The following is a 24,941-nucleotide window of genomic DNA, read 5'->3' as shown; positions in this document are numbered from 1 at the left end:
CCCCCTTTTTTCTCTGCCCCTGCTTGACAGATCACCTCAAAACCTCCTGTGTGCAACAAGAATCACCGCAACACTTGTTTTCGAAAATTTTGTGAAGGTTCAGCAAAAGCGTTTCTTCCTATGATAACATGGTCCTAACTATGACTACCTAGTGGCGACATATATATATATATATATATATATATTTATGTATGTGTATATATATATATGTGTATCTATATACATATATATATATGTATATATATATATATATATATATATATATATATATATATATACGCACATTAGTGCAGGCAATGACGCAACTCAGTAATAATATTTCTTACAGAAAATCAATCCCCGTGGGTATAATCAACTTCAAACAGATCCTCCATTTCATATATTTTTAATTAATGCAATCTTCCTTAATACTTCGATTGTCATCTAATATCACACGTCAAAAGTCTTTGTCTATATTGTTGATTCTTAATTCAACACTTGTGGAAGAATATATGATATTAGATGACAAGGAAGATTAAAAAATAAAGTGGTTTCCCATTCACCATAATCACAGCTTCTGAGCTTTACAGAAAGTACAGTTCTAAAACCCATGTGGGTGTCATTGTTTGTCCATTTCATTCACCACTGTCCAATTGCTGTTAGTTTAAAAAAACTTGAACTGCTGTTTTTGTTATAAGTATTGGAAAAAATAAATTTGCTATTCAAATGAATCCTGTTGATTTTCTCAGATCATATCATCATGATGCAGACTAAAAGAGGTCTTCCAAATCTGTAGTTTAGAGTATCATATTTATTTCATTAATACTTGATAAAATTAAACTTTGTAAATGTAAAAATGTGTATCTATATCTGTTTCTCCTGTGCAGATTTACCCCAACACATGCAGATATACATAAATACACAGACACACACACTGGACTCATAACCACCCACCTATTTCCATCAGTATTAACCTACCCTAGTTCTCAACTGCAGTACCCTGGGTCACTTCTCCTTGCGTATGTACTTGCGATACTTCTCGTCCTGTGTTATTCTAGCACAATTCATCCCTTGAGGTTTTCAACAACTTCACTTCTATAAATGAATCTTACATTTGATATTTTCATACACTTGTATACCGCTTGTTTAAAAATATTATAAAAATGATAAGACAAAATGTTGCTTTTAAAGATCTTTATTGCATTTTCTGGTCACTAAGTTACATTTGATTGGGCTTATAGTAATATTTAAACTTTTACTATGCTTCCTAACAGTGACCTATGTTTATCGAGAGTAGGTGCTATATTCTTTATTCATCAGATTGCTTGACTTTCAGGTCAATGTATGCAACTCCTTTCCATGAGCCCGAGACCATTGTTTCATGCCCAAAGATTGTGCGGACTTTGGCCGAGTAGGGCACATCAACGGTGGCTTTCTTGGCTACGGCTATTTGACGGACAGCCTTTCCAGGTTCAACTTCAAACTCGGATGTCATTTTAAAGGTTGTCTGCAACAAAAAAAGAGTTGTTTTATAAGGACACATCAGACAGCCTTACCACATGTTTGTATTACCTATTGCAAGTTACAGTATTCCTTCTTGCTGTTGGTGAGGAGCTACTGCAATGCCTTTTATGAGGTGCCATACAGCCAACATTGAATTACCTCATTTGTGACATGTTGGTTTACAACCTTTACAGTGGTACACGTAGCAAATAGATTACTCCTCTATGAAGAATGCTGAATCTGCCTTTATGCGCACTCCATTGGTTCACGTAAGTTCTATTGGTTTGTATGCACTATACAGGTTGATAAACAGGAATACTGGTTTGAATAATCAGTATGCTACCTAGAGGTCTGCTACTGGTACACTAATCAAGCACAGTGGTTTGCATATTGGTTGATGTTACCAATATGACACTTTAGTGCACTGGTGTATGCATAGTAAATACTATTCTATGTATATTTAAAGGAGTTCCATGCACAATACATTGGTTTCTTGGCATAGAGCATTTCTTTTTATTCATATTGAGTTAGTTTGTAGACATAATTCTGTGATTGGCATGCATGCTCTAGTGCTGTGCATGGGTAACAGATTGATCCACATGTCTAAAGCAGTAGATGAGATGCATAACATACTGGGTTTCCCCTTTTTTACTGGATGTATTTTTAGCACACCATTTGATGTGCATAACATATGGATTTGTGAGATTTACATATGGGTGTCAATGTTTAATGCATGGCTTCATATATATGCTATATTGGTTTTCTCTTGTGATGTACTGGTGGGTGTGTATAATATACTCAACCAACTATGCAGCCTATTGGTTTTAAAGCATTACATGGTGGTTCGCTTACGTAAGTTGCACAACTGCATTGATTGTACACATAATGTATTGATTCACACTTACAAGATACTCATTTGTGCATGCAATATATTGGTTGTCGTGTAAAGTATATTGGTTTGAAAGAATTACGTGATTGTTTGCATGCATGCCGTGCTGGTTGCCATGCAAAAATGGCTGCTGTGCATGGATACAATGCTGCCTTGCATATGTGATATACTGGTTAACATGTGTAACTCTATAGCTTATAAGCATAATTTGTCAGTTCATTCCTTTAACCCTTTCAGTACAGAGGACGGCACTGTGTCATCCTCACACCAGTGTTCATGAGCTAAGGATGGCTCTAAGACGTCCTGGCACATGAGGCAGGAAATCCCTCTGGTGCAGGCACCAGATGGTTTTCCCCCAGCATCCCCAGCTACCGAAGTTATTTCATTGCGGCTGGCAGCTGATGTAATGTCAAAGAACGTGAAAGTGAAATGAGGACATTAGTTCATTTCACTTTCACTGCTTTGGTGCTCTGGGGCAAATCTCAGCCGCCGAGAACCGAAGCTTGGGAAAGGTATTGTTCCATTCCACCACTTCACCAGATTACCTACCCACACAAGTGAGGTAACCATTTCCATCAGAAGACTTAGGGACATTCTGGGTGGAAAGAAGGTTGCTGCCCCCGCAGATTCCAAAACGTTTCATCACAGAAATGTGAGGGAATGTGGGTTTTTTTCAGCCAAAGATTGAGGTCTGCAAGGGATTCTGGGTAAAACAACCTGGTGACAGCCACGCAAGTCACACTATCCTGGATTTCCCTAGATGGCTAGTTTTCAAAAATTTACATGTTTGCTAGGCATCCCTAGGTGCAACATTCCAGAGCTAGAAACATTGCTAAAAAAAGGGTCAATTTTCAGTGGAAAAATGTGATGTAGCCATGTTGCGATTTGATCCGTTTCCTGTCGCAGGCACTAGGCCTACCCAAACATGTGAGGTTCCATTTTTATCAGATGACTTAGGGAAACGTTGGGTAAAAGGATGAGTGTGGCTCCCCGCAGGTTCCAGAGCTTTCCATCACTAAAATGTGAGGAAAATGTGTTTTTTAGTCAAAGTTTGAGGTTTGTAAAGGATTTTGGGTAAAACAACCTGGTGAGAACCATGTAAGTCATCCCATCCTTGACTTCCCTAGGTGTTTAGTTTGCAAAATGTACAGGTCTCCTAGGTTTTCATAGGTGAAGGCAGAGCTAGGGCCCAAAATCTACAGCCAGGCACTTTGCAAAAAAAGGGTCAGTTTTTATTTGAAAAATGTGATGTATCCTTGTTGCACTTAGGGCCGTTTTCCATTTGCGGGTACTAACCCTACCCATAGAAGTTAGATACCATTTTTATCCAAAGCTTTGGGGAACACAGAATAGTAGAACAGATGTTAATACCAATTGTATTTCTCAGCATTTGTGCCTTTCAAATGTAAGCCAGTGTGTAATAAAAGAATGCATTTTGACATCTGTCCTCTGATTCACATGCTGGTATGGGTATCCACAAATTCAGAGATAACCACTGTTTCCAAACTTCATATCTTGTGCCCATTTCAGAAATACATAGGTTTCGTTGATACCTTTTTTCACAAATTATATTTTCCCATATCAATTGCTCTACTCCCAGGACACAATGACAAACCATTGCAAGATGCAGCTCAGTTATTGGCTCTAGGTACCTCGAGTTCTTGGAAAATCCACAAATCCTATATATCTCTGCAACAGAAGTATCTAGCAGATGTAAAGGTATATTGCTTTTGTAAATCTGCCACTGTGACGAGAAGTTACAAATGAAAACCTTGTCATAAATGGATGTTTTTTCCTACTAATTTCCAACATTTTTCTATTTCAATACTTAGGTTTTTTGGAAAAACGTTGAAGGATCTACACAAATGAACCCTGGCTGAATTCTGAATTTTGTCTAGTGTTCAGAAATGTGCAGCTTTCTGAGATCAATCACGGCTTTCACACCCGTTTCCAACGTAAACTGGATTGAGGTTGAAAGCAAAAACATAGGAAAATGGGCTATGTCCCAGTACAATGCCAAAACTATAGAAAAACATGTCTATTCCTATAATCTGGAAAGATTATGATTTTAGCACTGCACACCTTTCATTGATGCCATTTGCAAGGGAAGAAAACGTACACTTTCATCTATAGCACTTCTATTATTTGGCTAATTCCTCAGTCTCCTCCAGGGGAATTCACAAACCCAGGGTACCTTTAGAATCCCCAAGGTGTTTAAAAAAACGGATGAAAGTTTGGCGTGGATAGCCCATGTGAAAAAAGTGTTATGGAGGCTGTGGGAAAACTGGGCTGATTGCAGAAGCCCCCTAATGTTTTTCCCACATTTTTCACTCATACTGGTGTTTTTTATTTTTAATCTGATGGTGCCCTGGGCACTGCTAAACAGTTAAAATGGATATGCAAAATAGGCTAATTATAATTGGCTGTACTAACCTATCTATAAGTCTCTAGTATATGGTAGGGTATGTAGATTGAGGGACCCCAGCAGAGGTAGTACACCCATGGGTGCACTGCTGTGGTGCCCAGTGTCATTCTAAAGGTAGGCCTGCCATGCTGGCTGCTCTTAAGTTAAAGTTAACCCCAAATTCGACCTTGCAATTAAAAGTACTTCCATAGTCCTGAGCTACCTTATTTTTATATATATGTCACCCCTAAGGTATGCCCTAAGTGTCCCCGGGTTGGGTGCAGTGTAACTATAAGCAGGGACTTTATAGAAGATGTTTTGTTTTATAAGCCCTGGTGAGGGAAAAATAGTCAAAGTCGTTTTTCCCCATTGTAGTGAATGGGATTCATAGGCTAACATGGAGAGACTTTATTTTAACATTTTAAGCCTAATTCTCCATAGGAAGGAGCTAAATATGTCAAGTTTAGTGTCAAATGAAATGTTATAATAAATCCAGCAACTTGCCACTGTTGAATTTAATATAACTTGTACCTGGAAAGAGTTTTAGAACTCTTCCAAAAAGTTACCAGTTTCAGCTCTGTAGTGCCCTTCTTTTATTGGTCAGCCTCTGGCAGCCTGAACCAAGCTGCCTTGATGGGTTGTGAAGTGGCCTGGGCTGAAACAAAGGAAGCATCTGGTGGGAGGAGATCTGCCTCAGCAGATGGTAGAACAGAATGGGGGGAGAGCAGCCAAACTGGACTTCATTTGGGGCAGCAAATGTACCTCCCCATTTTCCTGCATCCCAAGACAACCAGGTGCCCCCTGGTTAGATTAAGGAAGGGGTGTGTTGAGGAAAGCTTAGCCACACCAGTGGGTAGCCTCAGCCAGATCTAAACTCTAAGATTTAACTTTTGCCATCTTGGATTTTGGCATGTTACTCCCTGGGATTTATATTTGACACACTTCCCAGGAAGTGGACACTCAAGAAGGTGGTGCCTGCACGTGATTGGGCAGAGCCCCTCTGCTTTCCACCCTAAGAGCAAGGATAAAATTGCCATTTCTGCATCCTACCTCAGATCCCTGAATGAACAAGACAAGAAGAAAAAGGACTGCCCTGTTGGATCTCTGGCTTGCACCTGGACACTGCACTCAGAAGGACTGCACCAACTGCACACTTGAGCTTCACCAAGAAAAGGACTTTGCCTGACTTCTACTGCTTCAGGAAAGGACTCCAAGTTTGCTATACATAGAAAATAGCCAACCAAAGTCCCCTGATCAAGCCCTGAAGAAACTGACCAGTGTACATTTTTGGATTTAAACCAGGTGCATTCTAGGAGCTAGAGTCCTAACCCTCAAGGAGCAAATCAGAGCTCCTGGAACCTTGGGGTGAGTTGGGGACTCCTAAAGAACCTTCAAAGACTTTCTGCAAGAATATCCAGAAGTTTGGAGATGTTTGGAGCAACTTTAAAAAAAAAAGCTCCGTAAGTGGATTGACCTGACGTCGTGAGTCAAGCCGGCTTACATCGACCACGACCCGGCCTGACTTGCAGGTTCGTCCCACTGAAAAGCTCCGGAGCACCAGCCTTCTAGGATTTCACGGGGGCTCATGGAAAGGCAATCCAACAACATTGCATCGAAATCAGCTTGCTGTGGAGGGTTGTCCGAAGTCGGAGAGAAAAAGCTCCAAAAAAGTTTCTAAGTCTGAACGTAAAAAGTTGCAGTGGATCCAAGGAGGGCTGCAGGGAGGTCAGCTTCAATTTCAAGTTGGTCCCGGACGAAGACTTTTATCACAAAAAAATCATCCAAGTCCGAACGTAGAGTTATTGATCGAGGTATCCTGCAAAGCGTATCCGGAGAGGGCTCCGGGGAGGTCGGATTCAACTGGTGACTTCATCCCACTCCAGAAAATCTTCAAGAAAAAGACTAAGGGCCTCATTACGACTTTGGCGGTCTTCACAGAAGACCACCGAAGCCGCTGTAGCCAGCCTACCAGTGCTGGCTGTATACTGGCTGCCCTATTTGGAGTTTTCTGCAGGGTCAGTGGGTGAAAACAGCGTTTCGGCCCACTGGCCCAGCGGAAAACTCACCACATTGACTATGAGCCGACCGCAATGTTGCGGTCTGTCAAGGAGTGAAAAGCGCGATGGGGCTGTCCATGGGGGCCCCTGCACTGCCCTTGCCAAGGGAATGGGCAGTGCAGGGCCCCTATAGGGCCCCTAATGCCCCCTTTCTGCCAGCCTTTGCATGGCGCTCCAACCGCCATGCAAAGGCTGGAGGAAAGGGGACTCGTAATCCCCAGGGCAGCGCTGCCCTGGCGGATTGCGACCGCCGAGACCGCCAAGCTGTTGACAGGTGGCAACCTGGCATTGCCGGCCTTCCAACCGTGGCAATTTCATCACAGTCGTAATGTCACGGCCGGACCACGACTGTGACCCTGGTGGTCTGAAGACTGCCAGGGTCCAAATGAGGGCCTAAGTCCAAAGGTAAAACTTTGACCAAAGCCTCCCCCTCACTGTAAATGAGCAGGGCTCCATTGTGGTCAGCCTCACATGTTGACTTTGCCCCGGTTGAGAGCAACCAGATGTCCAGATTGGTGCTTTTAGTTTCTATGCGCTAAAAACATTTAGGGGGTTATTTTGAGTTTGGTGGGCAGAAAAGCAGTGGTTAGGATGCCGGCAGTGCGGCTGCCTTCCCATGGGCCGCAATACAGGTTCCCCACTGGGCCAGCACGAAACAGCCCACAACATTGACGCCTGCTCATAATGGATCCGGCAGCAATGTTGCGGTGCATAGGGTGCAACAGCACCTATTGCGCTTTTTACTGTCTGCATAGCGAACAGTGAAAAGCGCGACGTGGCCGTCCATTGGGGCCCCTGCACTGCCCATAGCAAGTGCATGAACAGTGCAGGGGCCAAAGCTGGTGGAGAGGGGGCTCGTAATCCGCAGGGCGGCGCGGCATCTCATTGACGCAAGGTAGGTTTTCACAGTAAAAAAATGACACTAACTCCAATATTTTGACGCTACACGGGTCTAGCGCCAAAATATAAATATGGAGTTAAGTTTGCGCTGGATTTGCGTAAAAAAAAATGACGCAAATCTGGCACAAACAGAGTGTAAATATGCCCCTATGTGTTGTTTCTGCAGGGCATGGTTTGTGGAACCAGGCCATGTAAAGGGAAATTTAATCTGCAAGGAAGTACTATATTAGCTAATGTTTCTTGTCGCTAAAGTTTTATTACATTCTAGTGTAGCTTATCTAGACTTTTTTGAAGACAGCAGGTGTCGGCAACACCTGGAAATGTTTCAGTTTGGTGCAAATTTATTGTACAGATATTAAAATCCATTACAATCTAAAACCAAGAACAATCAAATAGTGAAAATACAAAAAGACACCCACGTCTTGACACATACACAAACTGAAAACCCCATGCTACCACTAGAACACAATGCTAATATCAAACATTATAATCACAGTAAAATCTCAATTGCATTAAATACTATACAGAAACAAAATGTATCAGCTCAAAAGAAATAAAAATACACTAACGTCAAAATGGGAACATTCCAATAATAGCAGGAGATCCAAATTACAGGATACTAATTGCACATAATTGTTACTAAAGTAACTTAAAGGATCCATAAAATACTTCCCTACATGCCATACACCCTCCCCATGAGCAACAGACGTATTCAATTTCTAATGCTTGGACATGGAGCGGGCGACTGCATAAGTCCTTAAAGTTCTTACGTGCTTTGGTTAGTCCATCAAGGAATAGCAGCCAGCAACATGGTAAGAACCAAAAACTCAGCAACTGTGCAGGATTCGTTCAAGCCTGAAGAAGCAACAGCAGAGAATAGTTTGCATACTCCATTAATCACTGCTCGCAGTGCCCTTAGCAAACTTGACCTAAGCAGCCTTAATAAATTTGGTCAACAAAACATTCAGCATCATATTGTCTGGATCCAAGCACTTAATGACTGCCTGCCGGTAGGAGCGAACCTCCAATTCATTCCACTTGTTCCGCAGCAAGGATCTACGCTCCTTCTGCAATGCTGGACACAGACAGACCATATGTTCAAAAGATTCTTTCCAGCTACCACAACCCCTCCACGTTACACCCTCCCCAGGGCTGAGCAGCCAAGTGGGTAAATGCTTCAAAAAAGCCCAATCACCCATCCTTAGGGCCATGAATTTCTCTTACATACAAATGCCATAAGAGCAGGAGAAATAACCAGCTCGGGTGGCTGACTGGAGCATATTGAATACCGCCCAGGCATGTTTATGTTTGGCAAGGAGAGCTCGATCTGAGTGGAAGGACCAATGCTGAACACTCTTTTTAATACCAAATTTAAAAAGTGACTTTGATGGATTATTAGCCCAAAGATCTTCAACTCTCAATAACTGTTTACAATCGGTCAAAAAAAAGGGACCCTTTTGCCTCAGTTGCGTTAATTTCGAGCCACAAAACTGACCCCAGACTACCCACTTTTACCCTCCATAGCTTATGACAAAGTTTCAAAAAAGCACCCGCACCTACTGCCCATTGATCTAAAAGGCCAAGTTCCAGCTGAACCTGCGCAGGGAAATGCAGTCTTGGTAACCAACTTATTTAGCAAACGTACCTTTGACCAACGTGACTTCCTGACCATAGATCAATGAGGGAGTGATCTTTGCTCTCATGACGTTTAATAGTGGGAACAAGTTTGGCACCCAAAGAGTTTTAAATACTTTTGAAAGAGTTACCTGCAGAGCCACGGCTTTGACTTCAACCTCCTTTCTCTGCCTAACAAAACTGCCCCTGGCATCAAAATGCACCGCTAAGAATTTAGAACAGTGGTCTGAAATACGTTTGTTGCTCTTATATTACTGTAGGAAGCTGGCCTGGTGTGTGGTGGGTACTTACACCTCATACCAGGTCCAGGTATCCCCTATTAGTTTAGTGTAGGCAGTGTCTACAGGCCAGGCTCTCCGGAGGTAGCTGTGGATGAGCAGCCAAGGCTTTTCTAGAAGACATGCAAAGAACATGCAATACCACTGTAGTAACACATCACTTATACACATGAAAGAAACCACCCAGTGTTACAAAAATAAAGGTACTTTATTATGGTAACACAGCACCAAAAATACAATAGAGGCAATATTCGCTTAGGAGGTAAGTAATACACAAGATATATACACTAGTTGTCAGAAATAGGCATAAGAATAGTTAGAAAACAGTGCAAATAGTGTAAAACACAATGGAGAATAGTGGACCTAGGGGGAGCACAAACCATATACTAAACAAATGAAATGCAAGAGTGTCACCCCCCACTCAGCTTTGTGAAGTGTGTAAAGGGTCACTGGGGGTACCAGGAAAGCACAAAGGTAAGTACCACAACACTCCCCAGCAACCAGGAAAGCAGGAGTGAATTGCTAGAATTTCTTCAGAACACCCACTTAGAAGAAGAGGAATGCAAAACCCAGAGATGACTGCAAGAAACCAGTGAATTCCTGGAGAGGAAGACCTGTGGAAAGAGACACAGCAGAGTCCAGTGGGGGCAGGAACCCCTACCCACCAAGTTGAGGATAGCAGGAGTTGGTCGACGGTAAGGAAGAAAAGTCAGCACTGTAGCCCTGGAGTGGGAGTCGAGTTCCTGGAGGATGCAGGTGATGTCACACGCCTAAAGGAAGATTGCAGTTGGGTTTGCGTGTCCGGATTCCACCAACAAGCCTTGGCACAGGCAAAGCTCGCAGTTGGTGGGAAGTGGTGCTGCCAGGGACCAGCAAGGCACAGGAGGACTCAACCTAGGAAGGGGAGTCAGAGGGGGCCCTCAGCATCACAGAGAGCCCACAGAAGTACAGGAAGCATGCACAGGAGTCCCAAAGGTGGGGACACAGAAGGTGCAAATGGACCCCATGCAGCACTATGAAAAGGAGTCCCACACCGAAGGAGAGTCACTCAGGGAGCTGTGCATCGCAGGAAGGAGTGCTGGGGACTGAAGCTACTCAAAGACTGAAGAACCCTTGGAGAAAGTGACAACAAGCCTTGGCAGCTGGAAAGGACGCGGTGCATGGGGATACTTTCCTGCGTGGGAAGGCAACGGCTTACCTCCGCCGAAGTTGGACAGCTAAAGGACCGTCTGGACCACTTCTGACCACCGCCAGTGTTGCAGGATCCATGCAGCTCAGCAGGAGAGGGGACCCACGCAGCCGGTCGTCGTTGCTGTTGGTGCCTGCAAATGCAGGGGAGTGACTCCTTCACTTCAAGGGAGTTTCCTTCTTCTTTCCTGTGCAGATTGAAGACGGGCTGTCCTCAGAGGATACACAACCAAGGAAATGTTGCAGAAGCTGGAGCCATGGAAACAATGTTGCAGGTGAAGTCTTTGTCTTTGTTGCAGATTGTGGGGTCCTGAAGAGTCCAGATGCAGTTTCTTTGGTCAGAAGTCGAAGTAAGGGATGCAGAGGAATCCTACTCAAATCTCGCAAGCCAAATCTGAGGAACAACCCAAAAGAGAGACCCTAAATAGCCCTGAAAGGGGGATTGGTCACTTAGCTGGGTGACCACCTATTTGGAGGGGGCTCTGACGTCACCTGCCTGACCTGGCCACTCAGACGCTCCCAGAGTTCCCTGCCAACCTTGGATCCAAGATGGTAAAACCCAGAGACCCTCTGGAGGAGCTCTGTGCACCACCTGAACCGGTGTAGACTGGTTTACGCACAGAGGGCACCAAATGTGCCCTTCAAAGCATACCAGTGGCCTGGTGAGGCTACCCCTCCCAAGTCTAGTAACACTTATTTCCAAAGGTAGCGGGTGTAACACTCCTCTCCCAAAGGAAATCCTTTGTTCTGCCTTCCTGGGCTTGAGCTTCTCAAGCAACAGGAGGGCAGAAACCTGTCTGGGAGGCGGCAGCAGCTTTGGGCTGCCTGGAAAACCTCAGAAGGCTGTAGGAGCAATGCTGGGGGTCCTCTAAGAGTGCATGGAACCATACAACCAATACTTGCAAAAGTATTGGGGTATGATTTCAACATGTTTGATACCAAACATGCCTAGGTTCGGAGTTACCACTATGTAGCTGGACATAGGTAGTGACCTATGTCCAGTATACGTGTAAAATGGCATCCCCGCACTCACAAAGTCCAGGAAAATTGATCTGGAGTTTTTGGGGGCACCTCTGTAGTGCAGAGGTGCCCTCACACAAAGGTACCTGCACCCTGCCCTCTGGTCTGAGAGGGCCTACCATAGGGGTGATTTACAGTGACCTGGTGCAGTGACCTGTAGTGAAAACGGGTTCAATGGCAGGCCTGCAGAACCCTTTGCATGGGCTCCCTATCGGTGGCAGAATAACTGCTGCAGCCCATAGGGATCCCCTGGATACCCAATGCCCTGGGTACCTAGGTAGCAAATACTAGGAACTTACATGGGGGGGGGCAGTATGCCAATTGTGGGAAGAAAAAGGTTTCAGCAACCAAGTTTAACTGAGAGGGCATATTCACGGGGGTCCTGGTTTGCAGGATCCCAGTGAACACAGTCAAACACACTGACACACAGGCAAAAAGTGAGGGTAACCAAGCTAGAAAGAGGATCCTTTCCTACAATTACAGATTTACCTCAAAATAGTTCAAGTTTGTGTAACGATCAAGTTGGTATAGCTTAACATTGCCATATCATCAGCATAAAGCAGGTGACTAAGCCGAAGACCACCAATCCTGGGGGGATGAGAATTAACAACATCAAGAGTAGATGGCAAGTCCGCAATAAACAAATTGAAAATCAAGGCAGCACGCATCCATCCCTGCTTCACACCACGAAAAGTGGAAATTTTCCTGGAGAGGAAGTAGCCATCTCTAAGTTTAATGCAGACCCAGGTGTCAGTATGTAACTCTTTTATACCCCTAGGAGCACAGATGGAATTCCCCAATTTTGTAATTTGACCCACAAGGAACCCCTGGGGATCCAATCAAAAGCTGCCTTAAAATCCACAAAACAGCAGTGCAGCACAGAACCTGATATGATTGCCTTGTCCATCAAAATAGATAGAGATAATAAATTGGTGGATGTGCCAGATACAACGGAAAACCCAGTTTGACATATTGGAATAAGATCTTCGACTCCGCCCAGGATTGTAGATCTTCTAACAGATGGCTGGCATAATACTTAGCCTCGTTATCAAGGAGTGCTATTAGCCTATATTTGGCTGGATCTGACCTTGAGCCACTTCCATGTAATGGGTGAATTATAGCACCACATCAAGACTAAGGAATTCTTTAAGACATGGCACAATAGTCAAACAGATTCACAAGGTGGAGTGCCCAATAGGTTGTATGCTGTTTGAACAGCACCTGCAGAAGGCCGTTGGAACTAGGAACCCAATCTCATTTTGCCTTGGAGATAATGAGACAAAGACAATGAGAAGTTAAAGTCGTGACTTATGATTGAGGGTACGGGCCCCAATGGCTGAAGCAAAAATTTAATTGGTGCTAACGTGGAGGTCTGCACCCCCACGCCCGGCTGATTTTCTGCAGGCCTGCTTACAGAAAAATGTCTGTCCAAAAAGGAAGCCCATGCGCCCTCTGAGATGTTAACAGCACAATACGCCCCTTGACCTTTTGTTAGTTTATTAATAAGGGATCACAATTTTCATGAATTTGAGCCCTTGCTGGTGCTGATAAGCTTTGCCCAAAAAAGATTAGAGCATCCCTGATTTTCTTCATAAATGGCCTTCCTGTAATCTTTCTGCAATTCCTTAAACTTAATCTGTAAGACCTTTGAGCCATGGCTCTTCCTGATTGCCCTAGCAGCTTTATTACGAGCTTTCTTTAACTCCTGAATCTTCCTTGAAACAACAAACTGCGTAGTTGAAATAGAGTTATTTACAAGTTTATGAAATCTTGACCATAAGAAGGAGGCAAAATTGGCCCATAGCTTAAATGGACGCACATTGCCTGCCACTGCACAGTCTAGCTGGTTAACACATTCAGCCATTACTGTGCCACTAGTGGAGGAACTCCATTATGAGCTTTAAAGTCTCAATACATACGCCGCCACCCACAGCCCAAGCCACAGCATGGTGATGAAGGCTAGATTTTCTAACTACAGTCTGGGGTCGATGATCACTCACACTGAGTGGATATTGAAAAATTTTCAACGAAGGGGAACATTTCCATATTGCAGATGATATAATCCAAATAGGAACGTGTCCGCTCTTCGGATCTCATCCAACTCAAAGTGTCTTGTGGCAAACGGCCATTCAGAACTTTGAATCCATTGCTGTTTAAATGCATTACCACATACTCACCCAAGGGGCTAGGAAAGCAGTCCCTTGGCCTTGACTGTTCGGGAACTAACAGATAGTTACAAAGATCAGGACCCTCGAACACTTCAGAGGTATCTTGAAACAAATTTGTGTTAAAGTTCCCAGTTATCAAATAATCAGCATAGGGATGTTCACTGGCTAAGTCACTCAGAATCTGCATCAGATGATTCAACTTCCTCCTTTTTTCTTTTGATCCCGGGGCAATGTAAACATTCATCACAAAGTAGGTTTGCTGTGATCTCCAATTTCTAATTTTAATACCCTGAAGCCAGTTTTCCTCCAAACAAGTGGCATTATGCAACCTTTTAATTTAACAGCAACATAGATAGATACCCCATCCCTACGACGGCCACTTTTATACTCTCAATGAGCAACTTTTCAAATTTCAAAAAAACCCTGGCAACGGACAGCTTGCCTCCGCCCATATTTCCTGCAGAGCAATTATTTCATAGCAATTTAAAAATGACAATAAGTCCACAGATTCGATCTTCTGAGCGACCCCGCTGATATTCCAAGAACATAATGTCAGCGGTTTGTGCTTTGGCATAGGAGACACCTCCCACAGAGATCATTCAGACCGCCGATGCAGTAGGGCTGAAGGCAACAAATCCCAATTAGCCCCCAACTGGTTTCCAACATCTGTCCTTCCTATACCATTATGTATAATGGAGCTTCCCTCCGCACCTTTCAAAATTGAAAATGGCTTCAACTCAAGGGGGACCTTAGGACTTGATGGTTCAGACAACAATACAACAGGGTAGCCAGGATTCTTATGGAGAGTGATCATTATATCCCAGGAATTAAATGCATCTTCTCTGGCAAGAATTGACTGTGCTAGAGCAACAGAGACCAATGTCACACGAGTGGCTTTCCAGGTCTGTAAGTCCTTTTGGGGAAGAAATTCGATGGAAACGATATCACCAGATCCAATGTCAATCAGCTCCAGAATTGCTTAGAAATGTCTTAAAATGTTCCCTATATTCAAGATGTCATGGGCACCTCTCAAGCAGTATTCTGGCTTAAAAAGGTATTTAGCAGTTGGGCACTCAGATTGAGATGTTCACCTCCAAGCGATCAGCAAAATAAATAGAATCTTTATAACTTGAAATTGATGGGGGAAGCTGTCTACTTCGAATTTTAAGAGGCACCTAAAAAAGATGTCAACTCTCAGTCCTACTATATCACAACAAGCTGTTTTGTAAGCTGTGGTATGATTTGTTGACGTTACTATGATATCAACAAGGCCTTCCCCCCCAGAACTTGTAGTAATAGATGCAGCCGAGCTGATGACTTTGCTTTTTTTGAGGGGGGCACAATACTTCTTCAGATGTGGTTCCATCCCCATCAGCAGGGGCGCTGGTCGGTAAACTGCGCAGACTCACTTGGTGGTGACAAACCATCCTGTTTAACCAAAGATGGACCGGTTGGCAAAGTTGGGGTTGTTGCCTCCTGGGGCTTTCGTGAATCATCCTAAGCCAGCTGTTGACATTTATTTGCATTACCAGCTAAGGAGAGACTCAGCCTTTTGTTCTGCTGTTTTCGGAGACTTTTCTTTTCTCTCTTGCTTAGTGCATGCCGCACGCAAGGATCTACCTCTAATAAGAATGATTTTAATAAACCTGCTAGTGGAATTCAGTGAGCATAGGGTGACTGAACTGGTTCCATGAATTTGACTCCAGGTAGGCAACCCTTTTGACAGTCTGAGCTGGCAGAAGTACCTTGCTTGGGAACTCTGATGGTTTCATTCTGGCTTGGTTTAATGTTTGTTAAGCTCTTTACAGGAAGGAAATAGTCGTAGAATGTTTTAATTTTGATTTTGTTCGGTGCCAAATCTGGGTGGGACCCCAAATTTAACTAAGTAGCTGAAGACAGTGAGCAGGATGAAAACCTCTTAATTTCAGATAAAACTGAGTTTAAAAAGGTAGGAAGGGATGAAAGGCTTTCTATAATCAGAGAACAGCAGAAAGCTGCTGAGACTAAATTGGTGCTTGCTTGCGCTCTGATAATTAACTGATTTAAATTATCTAATTTATGGTCAATCAGTCACTTCCAGAGTTCAAAGCAAAATGCAAAGTTATTTTTGGACACAGCGTTTCTCCCAGCTGGTTTGTTTTCTCTGTCACAGAATTCTTACATCAGTGTTGATTCAGAAATTTATCAGGAAAAGAAGAGGCACCAATATTTGGGAATGAAAAAAACTTTTAGACCACAAGCCAGTGAAGGAAATGTTCTGAGGCTTTAAAGAAGCTCTTAAACCTTAGAGTAGGGGAGAATGCCTTGAGTCAAATAAGCAATCATTTCATTTCAAGAGTTTAAAGATCCCAGATGGCTATTGCTGCCAAGGAAGTCAGACATGTCCCTTTCTTGGATCCAGGTCAGATGCCTAAAAGAACAAACATTTTGAGAATTTGTATTTTTACACATTTGTTTTTGGATAGACTTCCCCAAGACACTAAGGGCCTGATTCACACAGCTAAACTTATAATTTTGTGTAAGTTTACAATTGTTTGCTATTCACAAAGGGATTTACAAGTAGTATCTTTACTAACGTTTTATGTGCATAGAATCCCCACTCACAAAGATACATCTAGTATATTCCTTTGTGAATAGCAAACAATTGTAAACTTACAAAGTTTACCTTTGTGAATCATGCCCTAATATTTTATCACAACCCAAACCTGTTCAGTAAAGGGAAGCAGCGAAAGCTTATGCAGATCCCATCAGTCAATGCTGCCTTATTACAAAGTCTCAAATTAAAGGTTTTCTACGACCAACATAACTTGAAGCTCCAAAGTTCTGTGTAGTACCTTGAACTGTCGGAAGATGCTGATGACTGCCCCTGCATGAAATGTTCACACTCTCAACTAAAGAAGCATGGATCCTGCAAAAGTGCCATTGAGCTACCCTCCAAGATGGAGCATGCTTTCGAATGAGTGTATTCTGAAACAACAGCTCTAAAATTACCACAAGATGGTTTCATCTGATGAGATAGTCACAATTATCCTGGAGGTCAATTAATCTGGAGTTGATATTTTGAATTATAGCTCTTAGCTGGCAAATGTGTCTGGTACCATTGGGACGGTTCAGTGTGCAATCGACCTTCTGAATAATTTTCAAGTAAATTTGGCGATGTGATTAGCAGATGCTTAAAGAATCCTGATTTCCACACCAATGATGGATCCACTCAAAATAGCTAAAAGTACGGGTGGTCGAAGCAAGTCTTATTTGTTCAATAACAAAAGTGGATTCTGCATTCTAATGGTGATCTTTCTAGTTTGAGAATTAACACACTGCTATACCTATTAGGAAGTTAGGTGTATTAGAACATTAGAATGTGGGAAGCATCGTTAAAAACAATGGAGTGCTCCGGGCTTTTAATGACTGGTAGAAGCCCAGAGCTCCAGCATTCAAATGTTTTCAGTCACAGCTGTTTCTGTGAACAAAGGCCTCATGAAGCCCTAAATACCCTTGCGATCTGTGAGGCCTTTGATGTATGTATTGAAGCATTCTGCCCTCTAGTAGTTGAGTGTTCTAATAGCCTTATAGACCTCCCTAGCTGTGATATATCGGAATTAAAGTCCTGCTCCCTTGTTTAATGCTGGAGCAGGTCTTTAATGTCTTGTATAGCCCTCTATGGTGGGCTATAAGGCTATAATAATAGTGTGGGTATCTGAGTAGCGATTGAGTTTTGTCTTTTGGTTACCCTCTTATGAATGGTACTCTCTCATTCAAAGTTGACTTCATATTCAATAAATGGCATATAGCTTATGGATTTTTTTTTTTTACCACATTAATACATTGTACAAATCCACTTATTAAAATGCCTTCAACGCTGTTTAACGCAAACATAAAAATCACTGCCATACAGCTTCCTAGGTTTACTTCTAAAAATGTTTCAGTTAAAATAATTTTCTGGTCCATGGAAAAAGCTGACAGCAGCAAAATATGTGAGCAAGAAACTGTTTTTATGACAGCAGAAACGGTCAAGAAGAGGATCGAATTCAAACTCCTCGTACACGCCTACAGAGCCCTGCACAATATCGGACTCCACCACCGCCTCACCTGGGACTCCCCTTCCAGACCTCTCCGCTCCTCCCAGCAGTCGCTCGCCAACATACCCCGCATAAAGAAGTCCTCGGCTGGAGGAAGATATTTTTCCTACCTGGCAGCAAAAGGTTGGAACACCTTACCTCTTCACCTCAGACAGTCGCCATCGCTACCTCAATTCAAGAAGGACCTCAAGACCTGGCTGTTCGACCGAACCCTGAGGACACACCCCACAGTGCCCTGAGACCGTATGGTTGAGTAGCGCACTCTAAAAATAATTGATTGATTGATAGTATGCACTGGAATGTTTTCAGGGACAGTGCATTGTATGCTAAGTGCACACCTCTCCATTCATGTATTTGAATTCAGGCCCGATGGAAGACATGCTACTATAAACATGCACATCTCTTTGCCTCATTAATAGCATTATTTGTGAAAGACATGAGTGGCTGCTTCTCATCCCTTAGCAACACTGCAGTTTGTTGTTTAAGGAAGAGGGCTTTCTTATCAGTGGGTCTTCCTCAGTGAAGAGTTTTCTGTTAGGAGAGGTTCAGGTTCAAGGATCTATTCCTCCTCCTCATAGAAAAAAGAACAAACAGAGAAAAGGGGATAAAGTGGTTATCTCTCATTTGTTTTAAAAACATGGCTGCATGAGATTGGAGTCAATTAGTTTACTTCCAGTTCACTGGTTAACTCCTAGCTATAAAGTTTATATTTAAGGAGGTTAGGCTTTTTGTCATTGTTGTGTTAAACTCACTGAAGGGCTTCCAGAAATTGTAAAGAAAAGAGAACACATCAAGAGGATAAGGCTATCTCTGCTGTTGAGGTTCGAGACCTGATTAAGGAATGGGTCACAAAGGCTTTAAAATAGGAAAGAACAGGAGGATGAATAAGCTCAATGATGATTCTTCTTCAGACTCTAAACCAGGCACAAGATCTATCCTTGGTGGTAAATATATATGCGGAGAAGAGTTGACCTGGGTATTGGATCACGTGAGATGTAACTTGAGTTTTCGGGAAGTAGAAGACTTCCTGGAAAATGAAGAACTGTTCTAAGCCTTCAACCATTTCCTTGTTTATCCATGAACAAATGAAGACTCTAATTTAGCATGAATGGAACGATATAGATCATCTCAATATCCCTGGATTCCTTCACAAAATGTATATTTTGGGAGAAGCTGAAGAAACTTTTCTGCATTCTATTAAGATTGATGCTATGCTTGCGTCCCTGATTGGCCACCCATCAGTCAGCCCAGAGGACTGTACACCAAAGGATCAGCTGGATAAAGGAATAGAGAAGGTGATTAAAAGGGCTCATGAAACCAATAACATGTTGCTTAATGCTGGGACATATTCCTCCTATACAGCGCAGTCCTTAGTGAAGGATTTAGAATGTCTTGCAGCTGCCATGCAGGAGGAAGAAGTTTGTTCTGAGTTACTAGTTAACATGGAACAACAAGTTAGAATCCTGTTGGATATCACCTGTGATTCTGTAAGATCTACAGCTCTAGCAACAGATGCCTCAGTCTTAGCCTGAAGACGTGTGGCTGAGGGATTGGAAGGCGGAGGCAGCAGAAAAGTCTGCATAATTGAAGTTTCCCTTCCAAGACGGGAAATTGTTTGAGGATTAGCTAGAGCAAATAGTGAGAAGGGCTTTTAAAGACAGTGAGCACACTTTGCCCTACAAGATAAATGGCAGTTCTTCAAGAAACTATGGGGACAGGAAAAAGGGGTCCTATTATAACAGGCCATCTCTAAGGAAGTGTGTTCTGCCTATAGGGAAAGAAAGGGGTTCAGAACCCTCAGCTTTCAAGCCCAGCCAAGATCCTGACTATGCTGAGGAGGAGATGTTTCCATTTGGGGGGCAGCTGAATTTCTCCTTCATGAAAAGGTAAAGACTGTTTTCCACCAATGGGTTCTGAATATCATTCATAGAAGGTATGTGACAGAATTTAAATACAGGCCTTCAAGCTTGAGAAGTAACCTACTCCTGAACCAAACTTTAGCGTTCAAGCATGGTCAGAACTAGAAGAGATTGTGACTATGCTGAGAAGGAGGGCAGCTGAAAGTTTCCCTTCAAGAAAGGGAAAATGATGTTTTCAATCAATGGGTTAGGAATATTATTCACAGGGGTTGTGTGACAGAATTTGAATCCAGGCCTACAAACTCAGGAAGCATCCTAACCCTGTACCAAACCTCAGCATTCAAGCCTAGTCAAAAACAGCAAAGATTCTAACTATGCCGAGAAGGAGATATTTCCAGTTGGCGGCTGGCTGAAATGTTTACTTCACAAATGGCAAAAGGATGCTTTTGATCAATGGGTTCTGAATATCATTCACAGGAGGTACATGATAGAATCTGAATCCAAGCCTCAAAGCTGGGTAAGCATCCTACTCCTCTACTGAACTACAAAGAAAAAGCATTGGCCTGGATGAAGGGTAAATAGATATTTCTAGAAAAACAAGCAATAGGTCTGGTTCTCAGGAAAGAGAGAGAGCAAGGGCTTTATTCCATTTTCTCCCTGGTGAGAAAATCCTCTGGAGCCTTCCAACTAGTCCTGTATCTGAAGAGAGTCAATAGAGGATAAAAGCTGTACATTTTAAAATAGACACTCTACAAAATATAAATCTTATGGTGTTACCAAAGCGTTACTGGGTAGCTGTAGATTTGCAAGATGCTTATCTTCATATCTTAATATTTCATCATCAAAGTTATCTAAGATTTGCTGTATGAAATCATCATTTGCAGCATGCAATCCTATGGTTTGGGATCCAGTCTATGCCCAAGGTCTTTACAAAGATACTTGAACCTTTGGTAGGCATTCTGCAAAAAATAAGTGGTACTTTGCATCTCTACTTGAACGATTAATTGCCGAATCAGAGTATCAAATAAACAAAGAGAAGGACAGAGTTCTAGAGGTGGTACATCATCATGGATTTTTGATAAATTGGGAAATATCACATGAGTTCATTGGGGCAAGGCTCCAGACAGAAGTTGGACTGGTTTCCTCTCCTGTAATAAGGCAACAAATGATGATTTTAAATCTCCAAACTTTCTCAAGCAAAGTCATCTGATTGCTAGAGATTGGTTAAAAATTCAGAGGGATTTGGCGGCATTTATGTTCCTGGTTCTATGGGCAAGATAGCATATCAATTTCTTTGTCAACCTTTTTCTCCAGATCTGGAATCAAGTTTCAGATCGCTGGAGAAAGACACTTTCCCTATCCAAAGAGGTCAAGAAGGAGCTGGAATTTTAGTTAGATCCAGCACACCTGTTGAATGTTGTCATCTACATCCCCTGAGCTGGTTGATCATAACAGCGGATGCCAGCAAGAAGGGTTGTAGAGCCTGGATGGGTTCTAAGACTGTTCAGGCAAGATGGGGTCCTAAGGAGCAGAGAAAATATTCCAACTGGAAAATGAAAGTACTGCATCGTGTTTTCAAACATTTTATGAGGGCAACAGAGAAAAATTTTTACTCATAAGGACAGACAATGTGTCAACAAACGCTTATTTGAATAAGCAGGAGGGGCACAAGATTCTACTTCTTGGTTAGGTGTGCAAAATACATCTTTCAGTGGGCAAAGGTTCATTTAGAGAGGATTAGAGCATTTTCTACTCATGGAATTCTGAATCAGAAGGCAAATCAGCTAAGCAGGGCGTTCCCTTCTTCTCAGAATTTCCATCTGGACCCTGTAGTATTCTTGGAGATTTACAAGCGGTGGGGAGTTCCGGTGATCGATGTTTTTTGCAGATCAGCAGAACACCCTTCCTCCTCTCTTTTGATCCAGGATGAAGGAAGAGAAGGATTGGAATGTGGATGCTCTTTCTTGTCCTTGCCCTCAGGGAAACTTGTATGCCTTTCCCCTGTTCCTTCTGATATTGAGGCTTCTGCTCAGGGCGAGGAAAGACAGAGCATCAGTATTTCTAATTTGTTTGTCTGGTTACAGTCTCCCTGGTTTCCTCTGCTTGTTAAATGATGGTTGTGGGAAACTGACACTTTGTTGCAGTACCCCCCACTTTTTTCCTGGCTTCTGGATGCAACTTGTACAGCAGTTGTAGGAAAGTACCCTCTTTTGGCATTCTACCCCCAATTTCTGCCTGATGTCAGTGTGTTTGACTGTGTCACTGGAGTCCTGCTAACCAGGACCACAGTGATTTTGCTCTCTCTCCTCTCAAATGTGTCACTACATACTGGTAACCCAGTATTTCATTTCAAATTGGCATATTGGTGCCCCCTTATAAGTCCCTAGTATTTTTACTTAGGTACCAAGGGCATTGGGTTTCTAGGGGATCCCTATGGGCTGCAGCATTACTTTTGCCACCCATAAGGAGCCCATGCAAAGGCTTCTACAAGACTGCCATTGCAGCCTGTGTGAAATGGTGCATGCACCATTTCACAGCCCTTTACACTGCACCAGGTCACTTATACGTCACCTATATGTCAAGCATTCCACTCCTGAAGGCTGGGTGCAAAGTACCTGTGTGTGAGGGCACCACTGCACTAGAAGAGGTGCCCCACATCATCCATGGTCATTTTCCCGGACTTCATGAGTGCGGGGATGCCATTTCACGCGTGCGCTGGACATAGGTCAATACCTATGTCCAGCCTCACAATTGTAACTCTGAATATGGCCATGTAAGGTGTCTAACATCTCGGAATTGTACCCCAATGCTGATTCTAGTATTGGTTTTACAATGCCATGCACTCTGGGGGCTCCACAGTGCACCCCCAGTACAGCCATACCAGCCTTCAGAGGTTTTCCAGGCAGCCCCAGCTGCTGCCACCTCACAGACAGGTTTCTGCTCTCCTGCTGCTTGAGCAGCTCAAGTCCAGGAAGGCAGAACAAAGGATTTCCTTTGGGAGAGGGGCATTACACCCTCTTCCTTTGGAAGTAGGTGTTACAGGCATGGGAGGGGTAGCCTCCCAGAGCCTCTGGAAATGCTTTGAAGGGCACAGATGGTGCCCTCCTTGCATAATCCAGTCTACACCAGTTCAGGCATCCCCAGTCCCTGCTCTGGAGTGAAAGTGGACAAGGGAAAGGGGGTGACAACTCCCCTGTCCAACACCACCCCAGAGGTGGTGCCCACAGTTCCTCCAGAGTGTCCCTGGGTTTTGCGATCTTGGATTCCAAGGTGGTGGGGTACTCTGGGAGCATCTGAGTGGCCAGTGCCAGCAGGTGATGTCAGAGCCCTCCCCTTATAGGTGCTTACCTGAGTATCTGACCAATCCCCCTTTCAGGGCTATTTAGGGTCTCTCTCCTGGGTGCTTCCTCAGATTCAGATTGCTAGACTCCAGCAGGCATCCTCTGCATCCTTTACTTCATCTTCTACCGATGGAACCACAGCTGAACCCTTCAGGAACTCTACAAACTACAACAAAGAAGCAAAAATGACTTCTGCAACATTGTATCTTCAGCTCCTTCCAGCAACTGCAACTGTTTCTAGGTCATGCATCCTCCAAGGACTGCCTGTCTTCAACCTGCACCAGAAGAACCGAAGGAATCTCCAGTGGAGTGACGGAGTCACTTCCTTGCTTCTGCAGGCACCTCTCTGCAGCAATGGCCAGTGGCGTAGGTCCCCTTTCCTGATGATGCGGGTGGATCCAGCCACACGGGTGGTGGACTGAAGTTGTCCCGAAGGTCCTAAGGTTCAGCTGTCCAACTTTGGTAGAGGTAAGAGCTAGCCTCCCCACGCAAGACAGTACCCCGTGCACCGCATTATTTGCAGTTCCCAAGTCTTGTGTGCAACCTTTCACAAAGTTCGTCATGCACAGCACAGCTCCGGCTCCCAGCACTCCTTCCTGTGACTCACAGCTTCCTTAGTGGTCCTCCAGCGGCATAGGATCCCTTTGTGTTGTGCTGCGTGGGCCTCCATTTGCACCTTCTTTGTCTCCGTGTTGTGGGACTCCTGTTTGCGCTGCCTGGTCTTCTGAGGGCTCTCTGAGTTGCTGAGAGTCCCCTCTGCCTTCCCATTCTGGGTAGAGGCCACCAGATCCCCCCTTGTCCCGGGCAGCACCATTTTCCGCTGACCGCATGCTTTGCATGTGCCAAGGCTTGTTGGCAGAATCATCCATCCAGCGTGGGACATCTTCTGTACCAACCAGGAACCCGCATCTGTCTTCTTGGATGCATAACTCACTTTGTCTTCTCACCGGTGGTTCTTCTTTTGCACCTTCATCCAGGTTAGCAGGGGTTCCTGTTCTCTCGGACTCTTCAGTGCTCCTTGGACTTGGTCCCTCTCTTCCACAGGTCTTCCGGTCCAGGAATCCATTGTTGGTGTCTTGCAGTCTCTTCTGGTTTTTACATATTCTTCTATTATGACTTCTTGTGTGTTCTAGGAAACATATTGTGATTTACTCCTGTTTTCCTGGGCTCTGGGGTGGATTCTATTACTTACCTTTGGTGTTTTGTTATACTCCCAGCACCCCACTACACACTACACTCGCCTAGGTGGGAGACTTTCACATGCCACTATTTTAGTATATGGTTTGTGTCCCCTCAGGTCCATTGCAACCTACTGTGATTTTCACTATTTGAACTGTTTTCTAACTGTTTTTACAGCTTTTTCTGCATTCTAGTGTATATACTGTGTATATTACTTACCTGCTAAGGGAGTATGGCCTCTAAGGTATTTTTGGAATTTTGTCACTAAAAATAAAGTACCTTTATTTTTATAACACTGAATATTTTCTTTCATGTGTGTTGGTACTGTGTGACTACAGTGGTATTGCAAGAGCGTTGCATGTCTCCTAGATAAGCATTGGCTGCTCATCCACAGCTACCTCTAGAGAGCCTGGCTTCTAGACACTGCCTACACTACACTAACAGGGGATACCTGGACCTGGT

General features: G+C 43.6%; 1 protein-coding gene across 1 annotated transcript in view; it reads right to left on the bottom strand.

Annotated features, from left to right (window-relative positions):
- Positions 1 to 1,158: 1,158 nt before the first annotated feature.
- LOC138251216 (tachylectin-2-like) overlaps positions 1,159 to 24,941 on the bottom strand; it is a 52,007-nt gene continuing 28,224 nt past the window's right edge. The window contains exon 4 of the mRNA XM_069205632.1: positions 1,159 to 1,486. Coding sequence (XP_069061733.1) covers positions 1,289 to 1,486 — 198 coding nt within the window. The 3' untranslated portion in view covers positions 1,159 to 1,288. The remainder of the gene's footprint in view (positions 1,487 to 24,941) is intronic.

Source organism: Pleurodeles waltl, chromosome 1_2 (genome assembly GCF_031143425.1).
Source record: "Pleurodeles waltl isolate 20211129_DDA chromosome 1_2, aPleWal1.hap1.20221129, whole genome shotgun sequence".
Lineage (NCBI taxonomy): Eukaryota > Metazoa > Chordata > Amphibia > Caudata > Salamandridae > Pleurodeles > Pleurodeles waltl.
Note: the sequence above shows the minus strand (reverse complement) of the source record. Positions and strands in the feature narration are given on the sequence as shown.